Source organism: Phocoena phocoena, chromosome 2, assembly GCF_963924675.1.
Source record: "Phocoena phocoena chromosome 2, mPhoPho1.1, whole genome shotgun sequence".
NCBI classification, from domain to species: domain Eukaryota; kingdom Metazoa; phylum Chordata; class Mammalia; order Artiodactyla; family Phocoenidae; genus Phocoena; species Phocoena phocoena.
In genome coordinates, this window is record NC_089220.1 from 21,915,015 (window position 1) to 21,937,535 (window position 22,521).

Consider the following 22,521-nt stretch of genomic DNA (forward strand, 5'->3'; position numbering starts at 1 on the left):
AAGAAGTCAAAGGACTTATATGTCTTTTCAGCATACCAACTTTGTAGGCAATAATTAAGGTTTTGTCTTGCAGATTGGCAAATTTAATAACGTTTGAAGAACGAAATCCTGACACTAGTCAATAGGGGTTTTACTTTTGCGTTATTTTTATAGTCATGGTAATGGATTTTCGCTGATTCATCCATGGTCTCTGGCCTGCTTAGTCTTCCATGTGGCCTTTGGCTAAGGTTTAGGGTAAAGGCTATGGCCATGGAAGAGAGCAAAGGGAATTGGTTCTCGTAGTGATTGAACCCATGGCCTTGGCTGGCTTCACTGGCACAGGGTACCCTAACCAGTCACAGACTCCATAAATATGGATGTAGTGGAACCAATAAGTTTATTTATTTATCAGGGAACATAGGTCAGTAATATGTGCTCATCTGTTCTACCACAATAATTCCTATAAAGCTTTTTGGATTCCTGAAATAATGATCACCTTATCATAAGAAGAAGGAGGGAAAAAAAAAAAAAGAAAAAGACATCTAGGCCCTTCTCAAAGAGAAGCTTTGAGTTTTATGTTTCAAAACCTCAGGTATCTTTAAAGAACATTATTTAGGATTACACTTACCATCAGAAGTAATACCAATGTACTTAACTACTGATAAATCTTACTTAACCACATGATACCTGATATTACTCTACTCTTTGCAAAACAAGGATGGTTGCAACTTGTGACTCTACTCACTATGTGCTTACCACTTCCATCTGGAAAATACACATAGTTCACCTGGCAGCAAGTCTTTAGAATCCCTCCCTTTGATATCCCCAAAATCTGTATGGTGTCATAATGGTGATGATCAATATTGGATTCTCTTCGGACTTCTGTCACGCAGTTCTACTTTCACTTATTAAAGTGTTTTAAAATCGTAGATGTTGGTATGGAATTTTTGTTCCTTGGTATTGCCTGAAAAATAAATTTCTTTGAGTAATTTAAGTAGCAATCACTTAGCTATTTCTGAGATATTGGTTCAGGGATTTAGAATATGAATGTATTGTTTTCTGCCTTGAAAAGAAACTTAATTTTTTGTTTTGTTTTGTTTTGGTTTTTGTTGGCACAGATAATCCCCAACTGGATGAACTTAAAGGCTAAAATTTTCCATGACTTTAGCTAGTTTTCATGTGGGAGGAATCTCTAACTTGATTTAGGAAAAAACAAAATTTAGAAATTCACAGAACTTGACAGAAATAAAATCTATGTTAATTTAAATGAGTAGTATTAGTTATGAGCAATAAAATCCTGCTGTATTATGTGTATATATTCCTTTTCAAAATGCGTACTTTTCTATTGATGTTTGGTTTTGGAGCTGTGATTTAGGTTTACAGAAGAGAATTTTGGAAATGGACACCAGATTTTTATATTAAAAAAAAATTCCAGTTAAGTCAGGTTCCAATTACAGTGTTTTATACATACTGAGTACTTAGTAATGTTTTTCCTTGATTTGAAATATAACATGTCCTTAAGGCTATTTAAGTTTTTAAAATACATAAACATAGACAACTTATAACTTCAGTTTATAGCTTATGTGGTCTAATTTGGATCAGAATATCACTATATTGTGAAGCTTAAAATATTTGCTGAATTTTATTTTGTACCTACATGAAGAATGATTATAAAATAGATGACTGTGAAGTCATGAAAAGACATAGAGGAAGCTTAAAGGCATATTACTAAGTGAAAGAAGCTAATGTGAAAAGATCACATACTGTAGGATTTCGACTGCGTGACGTTCTGGAAAAAAAATATGGAGATAGTAAAAACATCATTGGTTACCAGGAGATGGGGTAGGAAGGGGAGAGGTGAATAGGTGGAGCACAGAGGAGTTTTAGGACAGTGAAAATACTCTGTATGATACTATAATGATGAATACATGTCATTACACATTTGACCAACCCATAGAATGTTCAACAGCAAGAGTGAACCCTGTGTAAACCATGGACTTTGGGTGATTATGATGCATCAATTTAGGTTCATCACTTGTAACAAAGGTGGAGGTTTTGTTGGAGGATGTTGATAATGGGGGAGGTTATGCATGTGTGTGGGCTGAGTGTATATGGGAACTGTCTGTACCTTCCTCTCAATTTTGCTGTGAACTTAAAACTGCTCTAAAATAATAGTCTTTAAAAAAATAATATATATATATATGTATATACATATATATATATTAAGAGCAAGTATTTTTATAATTCTCAGTAACATGACTTTCATTCTTTGTTACGGGAAAAATATGACTTAAAAGTTTGTACCTTTAATATAATATTACAGACCTATTGTTCAATATGAGCACAGACTTGTTTTTCTATAGTCCTGTTGGTTTACCAGTGAATCATCAACATATTCTTGCCCTTGTGACCAAAGGCATGCAATTGTAGTGCTGCTGAGTGATTAGGATAAGACAGGATAGCTTATGTTCATAATTTTTTTTGTTGTTTTGGAAATTTCAGTGGCCTGTGTGGGTGTTAACATGTGACCTTTATTTCATTCCAGCTCCATCATTCTTACCCAAGCTTGCTGGTCCATTTAAAGTAGACAAAGGGCCTTTAATTCCCTATTTGTTCTACATTTTTGAGTGTGTTATTTTTTAGAGCCTCTTGATAAACATGCCTATTGTCAAAGTTGTGGCAGTTTTTATGGTCAGATGAGAGGTCTACAAACATTTTCTTTTTCTCCTTTCCCTTACTCTTTAAAAGGAAAGGCTGTATTTTTTTAATTATATTTGTGAGAATTCCAAATCGTCTACCTCTAAAGAACTGCAGTAGTACAAGACTCAATATGTTAGTCTTTTTAATGGAAATAGGCACACTTAAGGAAAAGAAGAAAAATTGTTGTTATTAGAAATTTAAATGTGCTCCAGGGACCCTCTATTAAGGCTCAGTGTTGTTGCTGTGATCTTAAATGTGTAAAAGACAATCTGAATCCAGGAGCAGGGCACATGATAGCTTTATAGCTGAACTGCTTTAAGAAAAAAACAAGCTTTAAAGGGCAAAATAACATAGTAATAGAAATTCATTGGCATGTGATTTTTTCCCTCTTTTTATAGCTGCTTTTACTGGGTCAGTTTTAATATAATTCTAAATTGTTTGATCTAAGTCAAATGGAAAAGAAATCCAGCGCAGCCTTACACACTTAAAAAAGGTAGTAAATGAGTTAAAGTTTGTTATAAGATTTGAAGAAATGACTTGTAATTTTGATTTAGTTAATTTTAAAACTATTTCTCATTGACTGTTATCTGTGTTTCCGAAATTTAAAGTGCATTATATTTACTTGGTCTTAAGAGTTAGATTTTCTTTCTTTGTCTTTCATTTTAAACTAGATAATATAGAAAATGGGTTCAGTGTTCTGGGCTAGAATATTGCTTGTGTGTTGTTTACTGGCTTATGTTGTATAGGTAGGTTTAAAGTTAATAGGTGTGGGCTTCCCTGGTGGTGCAGTGGTTGAGAGTCCGCCTGCCGATGCAGGGGACACGGGTTCGTGCCCCGGTCCGGGAGGATCCCACATGCCGCGGAGTGGCTGGGCCCGTGAGCCATGGCCGCTGAGCCTGCGCATCCAGTGCCTGTGCTCCACAACGGGAGAGGCCACAGCAGTGAGAGGCCCGCGTACCGCAAAAAAAAAAAAAAAAAAAAGTTAATAGGTGTGTTATAGGTTGTTTAAAGTTTGACTTTTCTAAATGATAAGGTGGAAATATAGTAATTTACTTTGGGTTGCTCCTCAGTACCTGACTTTTGTTCCTCTGCTGAAAATAATAGAATTTAAGTTCTTATTGCCTCAATTTCCCAAGACTTACATATCCTTAGAGTATTAGCTACAGTAGAGACATACATTATTTTGGAAAAGTGATATTATAAATAACTGGTCAGCTGTACAAGGTGGAAAGTTCAGAGGAAAGGAAATTTTATCGCAAAATCTTAGATATCCAAGAGAATCAGAGGTTCTTTTATTCAACAGCTCATACATGGAAATTCAAATTAAAAAAAAAATAGTTGACTTTCAGAAGAACTATGTTTTTATAGGGCATAATTCCATGTACTAGAAAACACAGTTTGATTAAAGTTCAGCTTGTTGATTTTTATTCCTTTCACATCAAGTAAAATTACTAATATTTATACTAATTATAAGAAATGAATATTAAATATCTATTAGTATGAGAAAGAAAATAATTATTTCTCAACCGCCCTTTAAGGGGAATGGATCCTGGTAACAGGTCTTTTCTTTGTGTGGTGAGGAAAATGGGGTACTGGGCATGGTGATCAGTGTCAGCATTCAAAATTGAGAACTGGAATAGAGGCACACTGCTCGGCGTAACTCGGGGAGGGAGATTTAGAAGCCTGTTGGGAAGGCCCAGAAGGTGCAAAGAAACTGAACAGTGAAGCTGAAGAAGATGTAGGGAAACGGGGGAAGGAGAATTCCTGGTTAGTGGAGTAGCCCAGGAGAGTTAGGATTATATAGAGACTTGATGAGTGTACCCCATCCACCGATACAGTCTTACGTAAATTCTACATCACTCATTAATGTTTTTGGTGTAAGTAGGTTATCTGGAGGTGAATGCAAAGGGGTTCAGCGTTCTACTTAGTGGTGAGCACTGGGCTATGAGTTAACTTACTAGGAGTCTGGGTTGCATTAGGCATAAGGTTTGATGGGGGAAAAGTTTGTAGGCCAAAAAAGTACTGATAATGTTATAGTTGGTCTGATTTTGAGCTAAAATTGGTGGGTAAAACTTTAAGGATACTTGCATAGCCTCAAATTATCTACCAAAATATTTGTTCATCACTTTAGTGATTTTAACATAGTTCTACATATTCTTTGATATTCTCCCTCTGGGAGGTAGAACTTAATTCTTCTCCCTTTGAGTGTGGGCTGGACTTAATGACTTGCTTCTAACAGAGTCTAGAAAGGAAAGAATACTAACTTTATGGCAGGAAGATTTGGCAGACACCACACTACCGTAATCAAGCTATCAAGGTTAACATCACTAGGCCTGAGTCATGTTGATAACACATACCCACCGGTGTGATGCATTGAGAACGGCTTACCTCTGTGGTATTCTGTTCCCAAATTTATGAGCTTTGTCTAATCATGAGAAGACATCAGAAAAACCCAAATTGAGGGACAGTCTACAAAATACCTGGCTTGAAGATACCTGAAATATTTTCGAAAATGTTGAAATCATAAAAGCAAGGAAAGATTGAGAAACTTTCCCAGATTGGAGGAGACTAAAGAGACAAGCTGCTCTGAAGTATCTTGGAACAAAAAAGAACATTTGATAGTTGAGTAAAGTCTGTAGCTTTTGGTTTTGTAACAGTGTTAACATCTTAGTTTCAATAAACTTACCTTGGTTATGGAAGATGTTACTTTTTGGGGAAGCTAAGTGAAAAGTATATGGGAACTCTGAGCTGTCTTTACAACTGTTCTGTAAATCTGGATTATTTAAAAAATAAAAAAACTTAAACCTATTCAGAGGATTTTTTTCTAAGGAAAAGACTAAAATGATGACTTTGAAAACAGGAAAGGATTATTAACTCTTTGACTTAAATCCCCAAGTAAATATTTATTTTCCAACATCACTACACCGTAATAATTGTTTTTACAGAAAGAAAGACAGCTTGGTGCTTGAGAAAATAATGGTGGTTAAGAAAGATGGGAGAAATCTGGAAAACTTTCATATATGTGATGAACAGAATTGGCCAATTGCAAAGTGAAGTTGTTATTCAGGAATTATAAAGGGATATTTATTCATCCATTCGATAACATATGTTTACCACCTAAAACGTGTCAAGTATTGTGTTAGAGTTAAAATATGATCATGACAGATGAGGTCCCTGGCCTTCTGAAGCTTACACCTTAGTGACACCAAATCTTTTATATTACTCTTTGGAAATGTAAACCTCTAGATAAACAACGATTATTTGTATGTCTATCTAAGTAAAAATAAGCATATAAATGAATTAAGCACATTTTAATAGACTTAATCAAAATAAAGTATGTAAACACTTGGGAAATGTTAATAGGTCTTTCTTGTTTTTTTGACGTAAAATGTAATAGGATTTTTAAAATGTAAGTTTTGGAACTCATGAGAAAGGGACAGAAATGGATTAATTCCAGTTAGTAAAATGGAAAAATTTCTTCACTGGAGAATTTTTGGGGTTTAAATTCTTAGTAAGTTAAACTCCTAGAGTTGCAGCATGCAGTTAAGTCAAGTTTTAAAAGCTTAGCAGGTGACTCCTTCTGTTTCTCGTACCTCAGTAAGCAGAGGACACAGGTGGAAACAACTTGGAACATGGAGAGATGTACAGAATCACACTGGAAGGATCTTAGCAGCTACTGTTTGAAGGTTGCAGAGTCTTCCAAGGTAGATTTTGAATTTGGCTTTGGAAGTGAATGGCTCTTATATTTGGGACAAGCCCACCTTGTTTGAAGTTGCTTATGGCCTTAAGTGATGTCACCGGGTTTGGGTGAGCCTTCACTGCATACTCATTTGGAGTGGCTTCTGCCCAGGAGTTTGAATCCAGAATGGGAGGCTGACTATTTACAGTTTGATGAAACTTATCAACTGCCTGAGGAAGTCTTCCTCATAATCTCTTCTCTGTGGAAAAACCCAGGCTGGTTTTTAGTTCAATGAAAAAATATTGACTGAATCCATGAACCTTGAAAAAATAGTATTTTGTTTGTTTAAAAAACAGCAGCATGCTTTCTACAGTAACTTACTTCTAGACCAGCACTAGATTAAGTTTTAGAGAACCTGCAAATATATATTTGGTATGAAGAATATACTTGGCAATAAAAGGTGTATGACATAACTGGAAAAAAAATATTGAAAAGATAACCAGTTAAGTTTAACTCATTAAAGAAAAACAGGTGACAGGGCTAGGTTGAATGATGATGTTGAGGAATAAGATAGTTCAAATATTGTAAAATGAATTGATGAAAAGTACAGCAACAATTCATATCTTTTTAAAAAATAGTTCTCCCTCCTTCCCTCTCCCTCTTCCTCTCCCTCTCTGTCACAGAAACACACACACACACACACACATATTAGGTGGAGTTAGACCGAGGAAGCATGGGAAAAATGAAGATGCCAGCAGTAATTTTCAAGTTTCTAGGATAATTTCGTTCAGGAAAAATTTATAAACACATCCCACCAGCCAAAACTGAATAGATTATACATACTTAAGTAAATATTATTACAAATTCCACTTAGGCTACAGTAAAGAACAAATAATAAACATCAAAATCATTTGATAGCTACCTGAAAAGCATTATGTTTTGTAATACTTTATCAGTTGTTAACAATTTAGTAATCGTAATAGTTGTCTTTTATTGTATATTTTAATGCTTTACAAGTATAAAATTATTTAGTCTTCATATCCACCCTATAAGCTTGATATTGTTTCAACGTGGAGAGGCAGTGCCATTCAATGGTTAAGAGGCACACAGCCTGAGTCTATGTCCTGACTCTGTCACGACCTTGGTGAATGACCTTGGGCAAGTTATTCAACTCCTTGTAGCCCCAACTTCCCTCTTAATAAAATGGACTTAATGGGCTTCCCTGGTGGCGCCGTGGTTGAGAGTACACCTGCCGATGCAGGGGACACGGGTTTGTGCCCCGGTCTGGGAAGATCCCACATGCCGCGGAGTGTCTAGACCCGTGAGCCATGGCCACTGAGCCTGCGCGTCCGGAGCCTGTGCTCCGCAACGGGAGAGGCCACAACAGTGAGAGGCCCGCGTACTGCAAAAAAAAAAAAAAAAAAAAAAATGGACTTAATAATAACTCATGGAACCATCATAAAGATTAAATGTATATATTCAATATATGTAATGTGTTTATTTAATATATGTAAGAAGAAGAAGAATGCCCGGACATAGTAAACACTATATTATTTATACTCAAATCAAAATTATTTTTATTTGATGGTGTCTCTCCGCGTTTTTACTCAATTGTTTTTTATTAGTGAGAGCAGGAGCCATGCAGAGGGAGCTGTAATCTCATGGGTAGGGGGGACATTGTTCTTTTATATATGCATATATATGCACTTTGGAGATATATGTTGGATATGTGAGTTAATGAAATTGGAATATGATTGATTATACTTGCATCAAAACAGTTTTAACATGTTTTGCTGTTTGCCTAAAAATAGTTTTTCTATTGAGCATCATAGAACTTGTTGGAAAAGACTTCTGGAAATTTGGCTTTTCTCAACTTAGATGGCCTCTACACATACACCTTTTTAAGTCTAAATGCTAAGTGTCGAATTTTTTTTTAAACAAACGGAATGTCTTTTAGATGTTATGAAAGATTGCTCTTAATATAAATTTTTTTCCTTAAGTTTAATTTTGTTTTAACATAGAAACAAACACTTATGTGGTTAACTTTTGAAATTTGTATTATCTTAAAGTTCCTTTTTTTCCAATTTATTAAAGAGAGAAAAATGTAGAAAAGAATGCTTTTCTTTGCTCTGTGTGAAAGTATGGTTGAAGAGCAAGTTATATGTTGTGATAAAATGTCATGTATGTGATAATGATGCAGCAAGCATGTTTCTACCTTGATATTTTTTCAGAATTTGAAAAACTAGTGAACTGGTTTTAGGTATTATGTCAAAATTGTTGAGCTGATAATATAACTTTTAAATACTATTATTTCGGCAGGTAAAATTTGTTTGTTTCCAAGAAAACTCTTAGCTGTCTAAGCTCTCTAAATGTGTTACAGAATTCCTAAAGATGGGAAAAAGTGAAACTAAGTGGAACTTGATTAGGTAGATCGGGAAGTTGTTTATATTTGAGCCCCAATGAAATGATCTTATGACTTCAGTGAATGAGCAGGTTGTAATTCCTGTGTATATTTTGTACAATTCATAATCATCTTCCTCAGCCTTTTCTTAATAGATCCTAGTAATATCTTTCAGTTTTATATGTATTTTGGAATAATACTGATTTTCCCACGTCTTTCTTTCTAGGCATTGAAGAAACAAGAAGCTAAAGCAGAGGAGAATGAGGGAGTAGTGAAAAATAAGCTAAGACAAAGTGAAACTGAAAAGAGTAAAGTAAGATTTTGAAAATTAACATTTTGTTTAAAGTTTTGAATTTTATTTAATTTATCTTTTTATACAGCAGTTTCATATTACTTATCTATTTAATACATATTGGCGTATATATGTCAATCCCAATCTCCCAATTCATCCCACCACAACCACCACCCCTGCCATTATCCCCTTGGTGTCCATACGTTTGTTCTCTACATCTGTGTCTCAATTTCTGCCCTGCAAACTGGTTCATCTGTACCATTTTTCTACGTTCCACATATATGCGTTAATATGTATTTGTTTTTCTGACTTACTTCACTCTGTATGACAGTCTCTAGATCCATCCACGTCTCTACAGATGACCCAATTTTGTTCCTTTTTGTGGATGAATAATATTCCATTGTATATATGTACCACATCTTCTTTATCCATTCGTCTGTCGATGGGCATTTAGGTTGCTTCCATGACCTGGAAATCGTAAATAGTGCTGCAACGAACACTGTGGTGCATGTGTCTTTTTGAATTATGGTTTTCTCTGGGTATATGCCCAGTAGTGGGATTACTGGGTCATATGGTAATTCTATTTTTAGTTAATTTTAAGAAACCTCCATGCTGTTCTCCATAGTGGCTGTATCAATTTACATTCCCACCAACAGTGCAAGAGGGTCCCCTTTTCTCCACACCCTCTCCAGCATTTGTTGTTTGTAGATTTTCTATGATGCCCATTGTAACTGATGTGGGGTGATACCTCATTGTAGTTTTGATTTGCATTTCTCTAATAATTAGTGATGTTGAGCAGCTTTTCATGTGCTTCTTGGCCGTCTGTATGTCTTCTTTGGAGAACTGTCTATTTAGGTCTTCTGCCCATTTTTTGATTGGGTTGTTTGTTTTTTTAATATTGAGCTGCATGAGCTGTTTATATATTTTGGAGGTTAATCCTTTGTCCATTGCTTCATTTGCAAATATTTTCTCCCATTCTGAGGTTTGTCTGTTCATCTTGTTTGTAGTTTCCTTTGCTGTGCGAAAGCTTTTAAGTTTCATTAGGTCCCATTTGTTTATTTTTGTTTTTATTTCCATTACTCTAGGAAGTAGATCAAAAAAGATCTTGCTGTGATTTATGTCAGAGAGTGTTCTTCCTATGGTTTCCTCTAAGAGTTTTATAGTGTCCGGTCTTACATTTAGGTCTTTAATCCATTTTGAGTTTATTTTTGTGTATGGTGTTAGGGAATGTTCTAATTTCATTCTTTTACATGCAGCTGTCCAGTTTTCCCAGCACCACTTATTGAAGAGACTGTCTTTTCTCCATTGTATATCCTTGCCTCCTTTGTCATAGATTCGTTGACCATAGGTGTGTGGGTTTATCTCTGGGCTTTCTATCCTGTTCCACTGAACTATATTTCTGTTTTTCTGCCAGTACCATATTCTCTTGATTACTGTAGCTTGGTAGTATAATGAAGTCAGGGAGTATGACTCCTCCAGCTCCGTTTTTTTCCTTCAAGACTGCTTTGGCTATTCGGGGTCTTTTGTGTCTCCAGATTTTAAGATTTTTTGTTCTAGTTTTGTAAAAAATGACACTGGTAAGTTGATAGGGATTACATTGAAACTGTAGATTGCTTTGGGTAGTATAGTCATTGTCACAATATTGATTCATCCAATCCAAGAACATGGTATATCTCTCTGTGTCATCTTTGATTTATTTCATCAGTGTCGTATAGTTTTCTGAATACAGGTCTTTTACCTCCTTTAGTAGGTTTATTCCTAGGTATTTTATTCTTTTTGTTGCAATGGTGAATGGGATTGTTTCCTTAATTTCTCATTCTGATCTTTTCTTGTTAGTGTATAGGAATGCAAGAGATTTCTGTGCATTAATTTTGTATCCTGCAACTTTACCAAATTCATTGGTTAGCTATAGTAGTTTTCTGGTGACATCTTTAGGATTGTCTATGTATAATATCATGTCATCTGCAAACAGTGACAGTTTTACTTCTTCTTTTCCCATTTGGATTCCTTTTATTTCTTTTTCTTCTCTGATTGCTGTGGTGGTCAGGACTTCCAAAACTATATTAAATAATAGTGGTGAGAGTGGACATCGTTATCTTTTTCCTGATCTTAGAGGGAGTGCTTTCAGTTTTTCACCATTGAAGATGATGTTTGCTATGGGTTTGTCATATATGGCATTTATTATGTTGAGGTAGGTTCCCTCTGTGCCCACCTTCTGGAGAGTTTTTATCATAAATGGGTGTTGAATTTTGTCGAAAGCTTTTTCTGAATCTGTTGAGATGATCATATCATTTTTATTCTTCAATTTTTTAATATGGTGTATCACATTGATTGATTTGTGTGTATTGAGGAATCCTTGCATCCCTGGGATATATTCCACTTGATCATGGTGTATGATCTTTCAGTGTGTTTGTTAGTATTTTGCTGAGGATTTTTGCTTCGATGTTCATCAGTGATATTGGTCTGTAACTTAATTTTTTTGTAGTATCTTTGTCTGGTTTTGGTATTAGGGTGGTGGTGGCCTCATAGAATGAGTTTGGGAGCATTCCTTCCTCTGAAATTTTTTGGAAGAGGTTGAGAAGGATGGGTGTTAGCTCTTTTCTAAATACTTGGTAGAATTCACCTGTGAAGCCATCTGGTCCTGGACTTTTGTTTGTTGGAAGATTTTTAGTCACAGTTTCAATTTCATTACTTTTGATTGCTCTGTTCATCTTTTCTATTTCTTCCTGGTTCACTCTAGGAAGGTTATGCCTTTCTAAGAATTTGTCCATTTCTTCCAGGTTGTCCATTTTATTGGCATAGAGTTACTTGTAGTAGCTTTTCATGATGCTTTGTATCTCTGTTGTGTCTGTTCTGACTTCTCCTTTTTCATTTCTAATTTTATTGATTTGAGTCCTCTCCCTCTTTTTCTTGATGAGTCTGGCTAATGGTTTATCAGTTTTATTTATCTTCTCAAAGAAACAGCTTTTAGTTTTATTGATCTTTGCTATTGTTTTCTTTGTTCCTATTTCATTTATTTCTGCTGTGATCTTTATGATTTCTTTCCTTCTGCTAACTTTGGGTTTTGTTTGTTCGTCTTTCTCTAGTTCCTTTAGGTGTAAGGTTAGATTATTTATTTGAGATGTTTCTTGTCTCTTGAGGTAGGCTTGTATAGGTGTATACTTCCCTCTTAGAACTGCTTTTGCTGCATCCCATAGATTTTGGATCGTCGTGTTTTCATTGTAATTTGTCTCTAGGTAGTTTTCGATTTCCTCTTTGCTTTCTTCAGTGATCTCTTGGTTATTTAGTATCATACTGTTTAGCCTCCATGTGTTTGTGATTTTTACTTTGTTCCCCCTGTAATTGATTTCTAATCTCATAGCGTTGTGGTTCTAAAAGATGCTTGATATGATTTCAGTTTTCTTACATTTATTGAGGTTTGATTTGTGACCCAAGATGTGATCTATTCTGGAGGATGTTCCATGCGCACTTGAGAACAAAGTGTATTCTGTTGTTTTTGGATGGAATGTCCTCTAAATATCAATTAAATTTATCAGGTCTGTTGTGTCATTTAAAGCTTGTGTTTCCTTATGACTTTTCTGTCTGGTTGACCTGTCCATCGGCGTAAGTGAGGTGTTAAAGTCCTCCACTGTTATTGTGTTACTGTCGATTTCCTCTCTTAGAGCTGTTAGCAGTTGCCTTATGTATTGAGGTGCTCCTATGCTGGGTGCATATATATTTATAATTATTATATCTTCTTCTTAGATTGATCCCTTGATCATTATGTAGTGTCCTTCCTTGTCTCTTGTAACATTCTTTATTTTAAAGTCTATTTTATCTGATATGATTATTGCTACTCCAGCTTTCTTTTGATTTCCATTTGCATGGAATATCTTTTTCCATCCCCTCACTTTCATTCTGTATGTGTCCCTAGGTCTGAAGTGGGTCTCTTGTAGACATCATATATACGGGTCTTGTTTTTGTATCCTTTCAGTGAGCCTGTGTCTTTTGGTTGGAGCATTTAATCCATTCACGTTTAAGGTAGTTATTGATATGTATGTTCCTATTACCATTTTCTTAATTGTTATGGGTTTGTTTTTGTAGGTCCTTTTCTTCTCTTGTTTTTCCCACTTAGAGAAGTTCCTTTAGCATGTGTTGTAGAGCTGTTTTGGTGGTGCTGAATTCTCTTAGCTTTTGCTTGTCTGTAAAGCTTTTGATTTCTCTGTCGAATCTGAATGAGATCCTTGCTGGGTAGAGTAATCTTGGTTGTAGGTTCTTCCCTTTCTTCACTGTAAATATATCATGCCACTCCCTTCGGGCTTGTAGAGTTTCTGCTGAGAAATCAGCTGTTAACCTTATGGGAGTTCCGTTGTATGTTGCCATTTTTCCCTTGCTGCTTTCAGTAATTTTTCTTTGTCTTTAATTTTTACCAATTTGATTACTGTGTGTCTTGGCATGTTTATTCTTGGATTTATCCTACCTGGGACTCTCTGTGCTCCCTGGACTTGGGTGGCTATTTCCTTTCCCATGTTGGGGAAGTGTTCGACCATAATCTCTTCAAATATTTTCTCGGGTCCTTTCTGTGTCTCTCTTCTCCTTCTGGGACCCCTGTAATGCGAATGTTGTTGCATTTAATGTTGTCCCAGAGGTCTCTTAGGCTGTCTGCATTTCTTTTCATTCTTTTTTCTTTATTCTGTTCTGTGGCAGTGCATTCTACCATTCTGTCTTCCAGGTCACTTATCCGTTTTTCTGCCTCAGTTATACTGCTGTTGACTCCTTCTATTGTAGTTTTCATTTCAGTTATTGTGTTGTTCATCCCTGTTTGATTGTTCTTTAATTCTTCTAGATCTTTGTTAAACATTTCTTGCATCTTTTTGATCTTTGCCTCCATTCTTTTTCTGAGGTCCTGGATCATCTTCACTCTCATTATTCTGAATACTTTTTCTGGAAGGTTGCTTTTCTCCACTTCATTTAGTTGTTTTTCTGGGGTTTTATCTTGCTCCTTTATCTGGTACAAAGTACTCTGCCTTTTCATCTTGTCTATCTTTCTGTGAATGTGGTTTTCCTTCCACAGGGTCAGAATTGTAGTTCTTCTTGCTTCTGCTGTCTCCCCTTTGAAAATTAACTTTTCAAGTGTAATGCTGTTTGGGGCCAGTGATATTCATTGAGTACCTTGGAAAGTGTCCCTGAGGTTTTTTGTTAGAGTGCAGTGAAGCCTTTATGTTTTGATGTGGAGTCACTTGGCTTGAGGGCTCTGCCACTCTCTGCTACTTGCTCTTGGAAACATACACAGGTAGTTCGCTACCTTCTCTCCTGGCCGCTCTCCTTTTCTAGAGGTGAATTAAACTTGACCATTCTTTGCTGGAGAACGTTTAAAGAGGTTGACTTTACGGTAGGGTTGGGAAAGACCTGTTTTTTAAAGGTTGAATATTTTGTATTTATTCATTTTTGTTATAGAAGATAGGAACAGTTACCAGCCTAGTTCCAAAAAATCCTCTATTCTCATTAAATATTAAGTATCTTTGATATGAATTCATGTCTGTGAGGCTATAGAGCATAGCATTTTAGAGCTAGAAAGTAACTCAGAGGCCAAACAACTCTCTTCAGTTTGCAAATGAGTAGATTAAAGGCCAAGCCCAAGGTAATGAATGATAAAGTGAAATTTTGCTTCTGATATAATGTTCTTTACTCTGTATTGCCTTTTCTATTTACCCTTACCTCCTTTATTTTATTTCACCAACCTATGTAAAGTTGCATGATGCATCCCTGCTGTCTTTACGGTGGTAAGCAAGGTACATCAGGTCATCACGTTTGCTCTTTGGGAGTTGTAGATGCTGATACTACCCAGGAAACATGACCAGTACGGACCCTGGTAGATTTTGAAACCATGTTGACTTCAGTGCGATTTCTTCCCTTTTTATTTATTTATAGAAACAAGAGAACAGGTCAGATAATATTTTGTGTGGATTCTCTGCTTCCACATGTACTTTATAGTTGACTTACAGTTGGCCCTTGAACAATGGGGGTTTAGGTGCCCTGACCCTCTGTGCAGTCAAAAATCCGAGTATAACATGTAGTCAGCGCTCCATATTTGCAGTTTCTCTCTAGCCATGGTTTCACATATGTGAATTCAATCCTATAGTACTGTAGTATTTACGAGTGAAAAAAAATCCGTGTATAAGTGGTCTTGTGCGGTTCAAACCCATGTTGTTCAAGGGTCAACTGTACTTTTAAAAATATGTGATAGTTATTTTATGAGCTGCTGTACACTTTTAAAAAACTTATATAACTGTATGAAAAAATTATTTTGAAATAATAATAGATTCATAGGTGTTGCAAAACAAAAATGTACCATGGGCCAGTTATTCTCAGTGATAACATTTTCTATAATTGCCATCCAACATCAAAACCTGGAAATTGACACTGTTGCAATGTACAGAGCTTATGCAGATTTCACCAGCTTTATGTGTATACTCATTTGTGTGTTAAGTGTGTGTTTGTGTGTGTGTACTTCTATGCAGTTTTATCTCATGAGTCTCAGTCTTATTGCCGCGATAGTCAAAATACAGAACTGTTCCATCACCACAGTGTTCCCTCATGCTACTCCTCAATAGTCACACCTTCCACATGTACAATTTCTGAAAGACTAATGTATAGATAGTAGTTTGTTCAAATGAAATGATAATTTAGGATAACTGTTACAAATCAAAGCACTTAATAACATCTTAATATAAATTTGTGATTTCACAAAACAACCTTACCCTTACAAAGTGCAAACATGTCCATCATATGTAAGCTGTGGATTTTTAACAAAAGTGTCCCATCTGTAGGGGAGGAAAAATAATTTTCCCTTTACCCTTCTAGGTTCTTTGGCTGGTATAATAATTAAATTGACATAAAACAGATTAACAGGAGAAAAACAAGTCTATTTTGTATGTATGGGAGCCCCATAAAAATATGAGACTCAAAGACAGCTAGGCAGTTGAGGCTTATCTACCATCCTGAACTAAGACAAGGAATAGGGGCTTGGGGCTTCAAAGGGGAGGAACACAGTTCACAGGAAGATGAGAAGAGTATATGTATGGTAAACAAATGTTTGCCCTGCCGTGAAGAGGTCTTTCAGATATAGAAAGTTATCTTTGGTAACAGCTCTCTTTCTGGTACAGACCTCCTTTTTAAGTTTTTATTTTTTTTTATTTTTTTTTATTTTTTATTTTTTGCGGTACGCGGACCTCTCACTGTTGTGGTCTCTCCCGTTGAGGAGCACAGGCTCTGGACACGCAGGCTCAGCAGCCGTGGCTCACGGGCCCAGCCACTCCGCGGCATGTGGGATCTTCCCGGACCGGGGCATGAACCCGTGTCCCCTGCATCGGCAGGCGGACTCCCAACCACTACGCCACCAGGGAAGCCCCCTTTTTAAGTTTTTAAATGCAATTTAGGGGAAGGTAAAAAGCTTTTCCTGAGTCTGTTGGGTTTTGATTGCCATCAACTCAGAATAATACTTGTGCCAAGAGGCATATTTTGGAGTGGCATATTCTTCTCCCCTTCACATCCTGTTATATTTTTCAGCTTGAGGTAAGCGAAGCACGTTGACTTTGTAGGGTATTTAGTCACCTAACTGGCACATTTTCTGTGGATACTTACCTAATGGCAATATTATTAGGGAAATTTAAAATATCTATTTTGATTAAAATTTTTAGAAATGTTAGGAATATTGGAAATATTAGGAATATAAGAATATTAAGAATATAAAAAATAACCAGTTGGATGAAATATACTTTGAGTCATTGGGTCCCTGAAATTTTTATTCTAATTTTGTTCGTATGATACTACATGTAGTAATTTAAAGAAAAAACTGCTTCAGAATTTACATTAAAATGATTTAGAACTGAAGGGATCTCAGATTATCTAATATAAAATCCTTAATGTAGAGGTGACAGAAAGGAGGCCTAAGAAAAAGAGATTTAAATGGGGGTCATAATTGAGACGGAACTGACTAGAGCCAAGACCTCCTTCAGTCTGGTCTGGTTCACTTTTTGTTATTTAATTACCATTATTTTAATGGGAGCATTGATATATGTTTATAGCAAGATATTTTTCCTTTTATGTTAGCTGTAAAAATCTGAAAACTTTTTCACTTTTCTCCTCTTAAACTGAGCCTGTAATAGTTTAGTTATTTTCTGCCCCATTGGACATTTTTCCTTATTCTTTGTTGAAACTCTAGCTTGAACAGGAATTGGAGCTATCTCGAAGGTTATTGAATCAGTCAGAAGGCAGCAGAGAAACACTTTTGCATCAGGTAAGTCTATGCAAGCTATGATAATCTGCTTTAAATTAAATCAGGATTGAGTCTCTTTCCCTATTAAATGTCTTTGTGAAAGGGAAAAAAACCTTAGATCTAGAAGTATTTTTCCTTAAGGAATGTATATTAACACACATAAGCAAAAGATGAAATCCTTTCAGGAAGATTCAGAGAAAGCCAATATAAAACACCAGCCCAGGTTCCCACTGTGACAGCATATCTTGCTGATTGCTTTTCCAGTTTAGGAATTATCTCTCTTAGCATAACCAGTGTAAAAGTGAGACCGGATGTGTAAGATAAAATTTTCCCAGGAGCTTAATTTTATTCAAGGAGACGTTAGAGAGTGAAGGCGGAAGTAAAATACATAAAACAAACCTTGCATGTTCAAGTTACTTTGAATGCATCACTGTCTTATATTCACATTTTCAAGCTGCTACCTGCCCTGCTTCCTTTTAACCAGAGATAAGGCTTAATTTTAAAGCATAACATTTTGCAGCCCATTAGCCGATAGGAGTTTGGTGCTTCTGATATCTAAAGTTCAGTAACTTGAAATAGCCATTTTATACACATTTGGGTAAAGGCATGTGGGTTTCTAACTACCTTTCTGCCTGTGTTTAATATAAATTGCAATTGTAACTTCCTCTGTTTTGAGGTGTGGCTTACATAACTCACTACATAATATGCTAGGCAGGCAAAGTTGTCAGACATCTTAGACGTTCAGAAGGAGTATTACGTTTTGACAGTTAACCCTGAAGCATCTGAAACACCGTAGCTCCTGTTTTACAAAATGTTTAAAAATATGTAATGGCTTTGTTTTGCAGCCAGTGGTCCAATGGAATTAATGTTGGCAGAGTTTAGAGTTTCTTTTTTGGAAGTTTATATTTGTATTCATTTCCTTCTGATTTTTTTTTTTGAACTCTGCCTTGTAATTTCTAATCTTATCTTCTGAAATAAGAGATTTATGTGTTAAAGTTGTCATTGTGACTTTACCTGTCTCTGCCACTGCTGACTTGTTTAAAGGTCATTGTGGACATGCTTGCTAGTCTCCAGATATACAAAGAAGAATAAAATGGTACCTTACCTCAAGGAGTTTATAGTTTATTCAACAGCTTTTATTGCTTATTTATTTTGAGCAGTACTTTGATATCACAGTGTGCTAAATTGTGATCATTTCATTTGACTTTACCAACCAATAGACTATGTTCACATGAAAGAAAATAAGTGAAAAATATAAAAATGTATAGTACTTAATTGGAGGTAGTTTGGGTTAATTAACAGTAGAGTGGACTGAGGTGAAAATAGGGATTTAAAAAAAGTGTGGTCAAATTCTTTGTCACAGTAGACACAGAGAAGGGGAAAGAACATTCATTGTTTGTGGAAGGAATGGGAGGAATAAAGAAATGGAGCAAGAGACTGTTCCACTGTGCTTGGCATAACAAGGAGATTAACTTGGCTTCAACTTGTGCTTACAGTAGCCCATTGGAAGTACATTTTTTTTCCCTAGAAAAATAATTTGTAAGTTCAGTTATTCTTTTCCTGCTTTTAAAACTGATAAAATTTCATTTTTGACTATGTGTATTTAGGTAGAAGAACTCCGTACACAGCTCATGAAAGCAGAAGGTGATCAAAAAGGCTTAGTACATCAAGTATCTCAGATTTCCAAGCAACAGTCAAACCATCAGGACGAACAAGAAGATGACTGGAGGTTTAGAAGAGGTATAATTCTGATCTATAAATGTCTGGGGCTTTTTTGATCTTTCTTAAATATTTCCCATTTTCAGAATCGCTTTCCTTATGTTATATATTCTTTTCATCCTATTTCTTGATCTACTACAAGGTTTTCCAAGTTAATCATAATTTAGCATCCAGTTTTTTTAAAACAGACTTAATTTTTTAATTTTATGTTTATAGCACTATTGAGCAGAAGGTACAGAGATTTCCCATGTACCCCTGCTCCCACATGTCACAGCTTCCCCCACCATCAACACCCCTCTCCACAGTGGTACACTTGTTATAACTGATGAACGCTACATTGACACATCATTGTCATCCGAAGTCTGTATTTTACATTAGGGTTCACTCTTGTTGTGTGCTCTACAGGATTGGACAAACATAATGACATGTATCCACCATTATAGTATCATAGAGTAGTTTCACTGTCTTAAAAATCCTCTGTTTTTCACTATTCATCCCTCTCTCCCCTAACTTCTGGCAAGTACTGATCTTTTTATTGTTTGCATAGTTTTGCCTTTCCCAGAACCTAGTATGGTTGGAATCATACAGTGTGTAGCCTTTTCAGATTGGCTTCTTTTACTTAGTAATATGCCTCTAAGTTTCCTCCATGTCTTTTCATGGCTTGGTAGCTCTTTTAAAAGAAATTTTTTTTAAAGCACTGCATAATATTTCATTGTTGGATGTACCACTGTTTATTTATCCATTCACATACAGAAGCCCATCTTGGTTGCTTCCAAGTTTTGGCGATTATGAATACAACTGCTGTAAATTAAATGTCTGCGTCCAGATTTTTGTGTGGATGTAAGTTTTCATCTCTTTTGGATAAATACCAAAGAGTGTGATTGCTCGATTATATGGCAAGAGTACGTTTAGTTTTGTAAGAATCTTCCAAACTGTCTTCCAGAATGGCTATATCATTTTTCCCTCTACCAGCAGTGAATGAGATTTCCCGTTGTTCTGTATCCTTTTCAACATTTGAAGTTGTCAGTGTTCTGGATTTTGGCCATTCAGATAGGTTTGTAGTGGCATATCATTGTTGTTTTAGTTTGCATTTCCCTGATAACATGTGGTGTGGAGCACTATTCATATACTTATTTGCCATATGTGTATTTTTTTTGGTGAGATATTCATTAAAGTCTTTGGCCCATTTCTTAGTATGGTTTTCTTATTGTTTTATTCTTATTTGTTTCTTGTTTGTTTTCTTATTGTTAATTTTAAGAGCCCTTTGTATATTTTGGATAGCAGTTCTTTATCAGATATGTCTTTGCAAATAATTTCTCATAGTCTGTGGCTTGTCTTTTCATTCTCTTGACAATGTCTTTCACAGAGCCGAAATTTTTAATGAAGTCCAGCTTGTCATTTCTTTCTTTCATGGACTGTGACTTTGGTGTTGCATCTAAAAAGCCATCACCAAACCCCAAATCATTCTCTTATCTTCTAAGAGTTTTATAATTTTGCATTTTACATTAAATCTGTGATCTATTTTGAATTAATTTTTGTGAAAGGTTTAAGATCTAGATTCATTTTTTTGCACGTAGGTCTTCAGTTCTAGCACCATTTGTTGAAAAACTATCTTTTCTCCATTGTATTGCCTTTGCTCCTTTGGCAAAGATCAGTTGACTGGTTTTATGTGGGCCTACTTCTGGACTCTCTTTTCTGTCCCATGTATCTACCTGACCATTTTTTTTCTTTTTTGCCAGTACCACACTGTTTTGTTGGATAGTGTCAGTCCTCTAATTCTTTTCTTCTCCTTCAATACTGCACTGGCTATTCTGGATTCTTTGCCATTCCATGTAACTTTAGAATCAGGTTGTCAATATACAAAAAATAACTTGCTGGGATTTTGATTGCGCTTGCTTTGCTTCTATTGATGAAGTTGGGAAGAACTGACATTTTGACAATATTGAATCTTTCTGTCCATGAACATGGAATATCTCTGCATTTATTTTGTTAATCTTTGATTTCTTTCATCAGAGTTTGGTAGTTTTCATCATATATATTTTGTTAGATTTATACCTAAGTATTTAATTTTTTGTGGATGCTAATGTAAATGGTATTGTCTTCAATTTCAAATTTCACTTGTTTTTTGCTGATATTAGCATCCAGTTTTAATGTCTTCTCTTCTTGATTTTTAAACCCATTTCTGTTGTCAGACCTGCTTATCTCATGAGTCTTTTAGAAAGAGACAGCAAGGCAGTAGTGGAATTTTTTTCAGATTCGTACACACACACACACACATTTTTTTCCCCAATATATGCATACAATTAAGATTCTATATTTTTGTTACTTGGAGATTGGTGACGAAATTTAATCACATTGTAGAAGTGGTTATGAACAATATGACTGGCTTTTTCTTATGTTGATTAGGAAGACTTTGTGTTTGAAAACTGTTAGAATGCTTTTTCAGTGGAGGTATTGATTTAGGCTGTGGAATTTAATTACTCTGGATGTATTTCTTTTCGAAAGTTTGTGTTTAACAGAAATGGTGATACTGAAATTTTATAATGGTTTCTGGTAGACTATTTCAGACTATTTAAATATTAATGCTTCTTACTCAGATGCCTAAATTACTGTAGAAACTCTTTTAAGCATCTGATGTTACAAATTCCCCAGGTTCCCTACACATAACTCAATATGTTGCCTAAGTTAGAATTTCCACATTACCAGAAAATCTTCACTGGATGGCAAATTTTGACATACCTATCCTAATATATTTGCATGCCATTAAGTTTGCTTAAGTTTCATTTGATGTTGTAATTTAATCATATTTTAACATCAAATACTTTAAAATTTATTTTTAACAGTAAAATATAAGGTATTAGATTATTCATCAAAATTTCATAAAGATGCACATAGGAACTCTCATTTTGTTTGGAAAAAGATCCTGTGGTACATTTGTTATATGTTTTGTTGTCTCATAAAATCTAGTTATTTTTGGTGTCTTTGAGGACTAGAAGAATCTCTTTTTTTTAACTACTTCCCAGGTTAAAAAAAAAACCCTTTAAGTTCTCTTGTCATTGTGACAGTGGACTTCTTCACCTTCTTTTAACAATTCTAGAGTTTTCATCTTTATAGAATACTTGTATTATTTTAAAAAATTCTACATAAGAAATTACACTCATCACGCTCTGCTTGCTGTTTGTTCCTCTACCCACTGCAAAATGACTTCCGCTTCTACTTCTAAAATTGACTTTGCTTAGTTTACTAGTGGTCTTCTCTGTCAAATTCAAAGGAATCTTTCCATTACTTGCCTTACTTGACTCCTGTTTGTTTCCTCTTAGAACTCTTCCACTGACTTTATTGTTCCTACTCTTTCCTGGTTCTTCTGTCTTAATTGCTTTCAGTCTTTGTATTTGAATCTTTTCCTTTTGTTTACAGTTTGTCTTTTAAATGCCTCTGTTGTCTTGAATCCTATTTATGGTTTTTCTCACTTAGTACCTCTCCCTAGGGGTTGT

General features: G+C 35.4%; 1 protein-coding gene across 1 annotated transcript in view; it reads left to right on the plus strand.

The window, feature by feature from the left end:
• Positions 1-22,521, plus strand: part of CEP128 (centrosomal protein 128) — a 412,227-nt gene that overhangs the window by 64,665 nt on the left and 325,041 nt on the right. Inside the window, exons 8-10 of the mRNA XM_065871644.1 lie at positions 8,986-9,072; positions 17,255-17,329; positions 18,916-19,048. Coding sequence (XP_065727716.1) covers positions 8,986-9,072; positions 17,255-17,329; positions 18,916-19,048 — 295 coding nt within the window. The remainder of the gene's footprint in view (positions 1-8,985; positions 9,073-17,254; positions 17,330-18,915; positions 19,049-22,521) is intronic.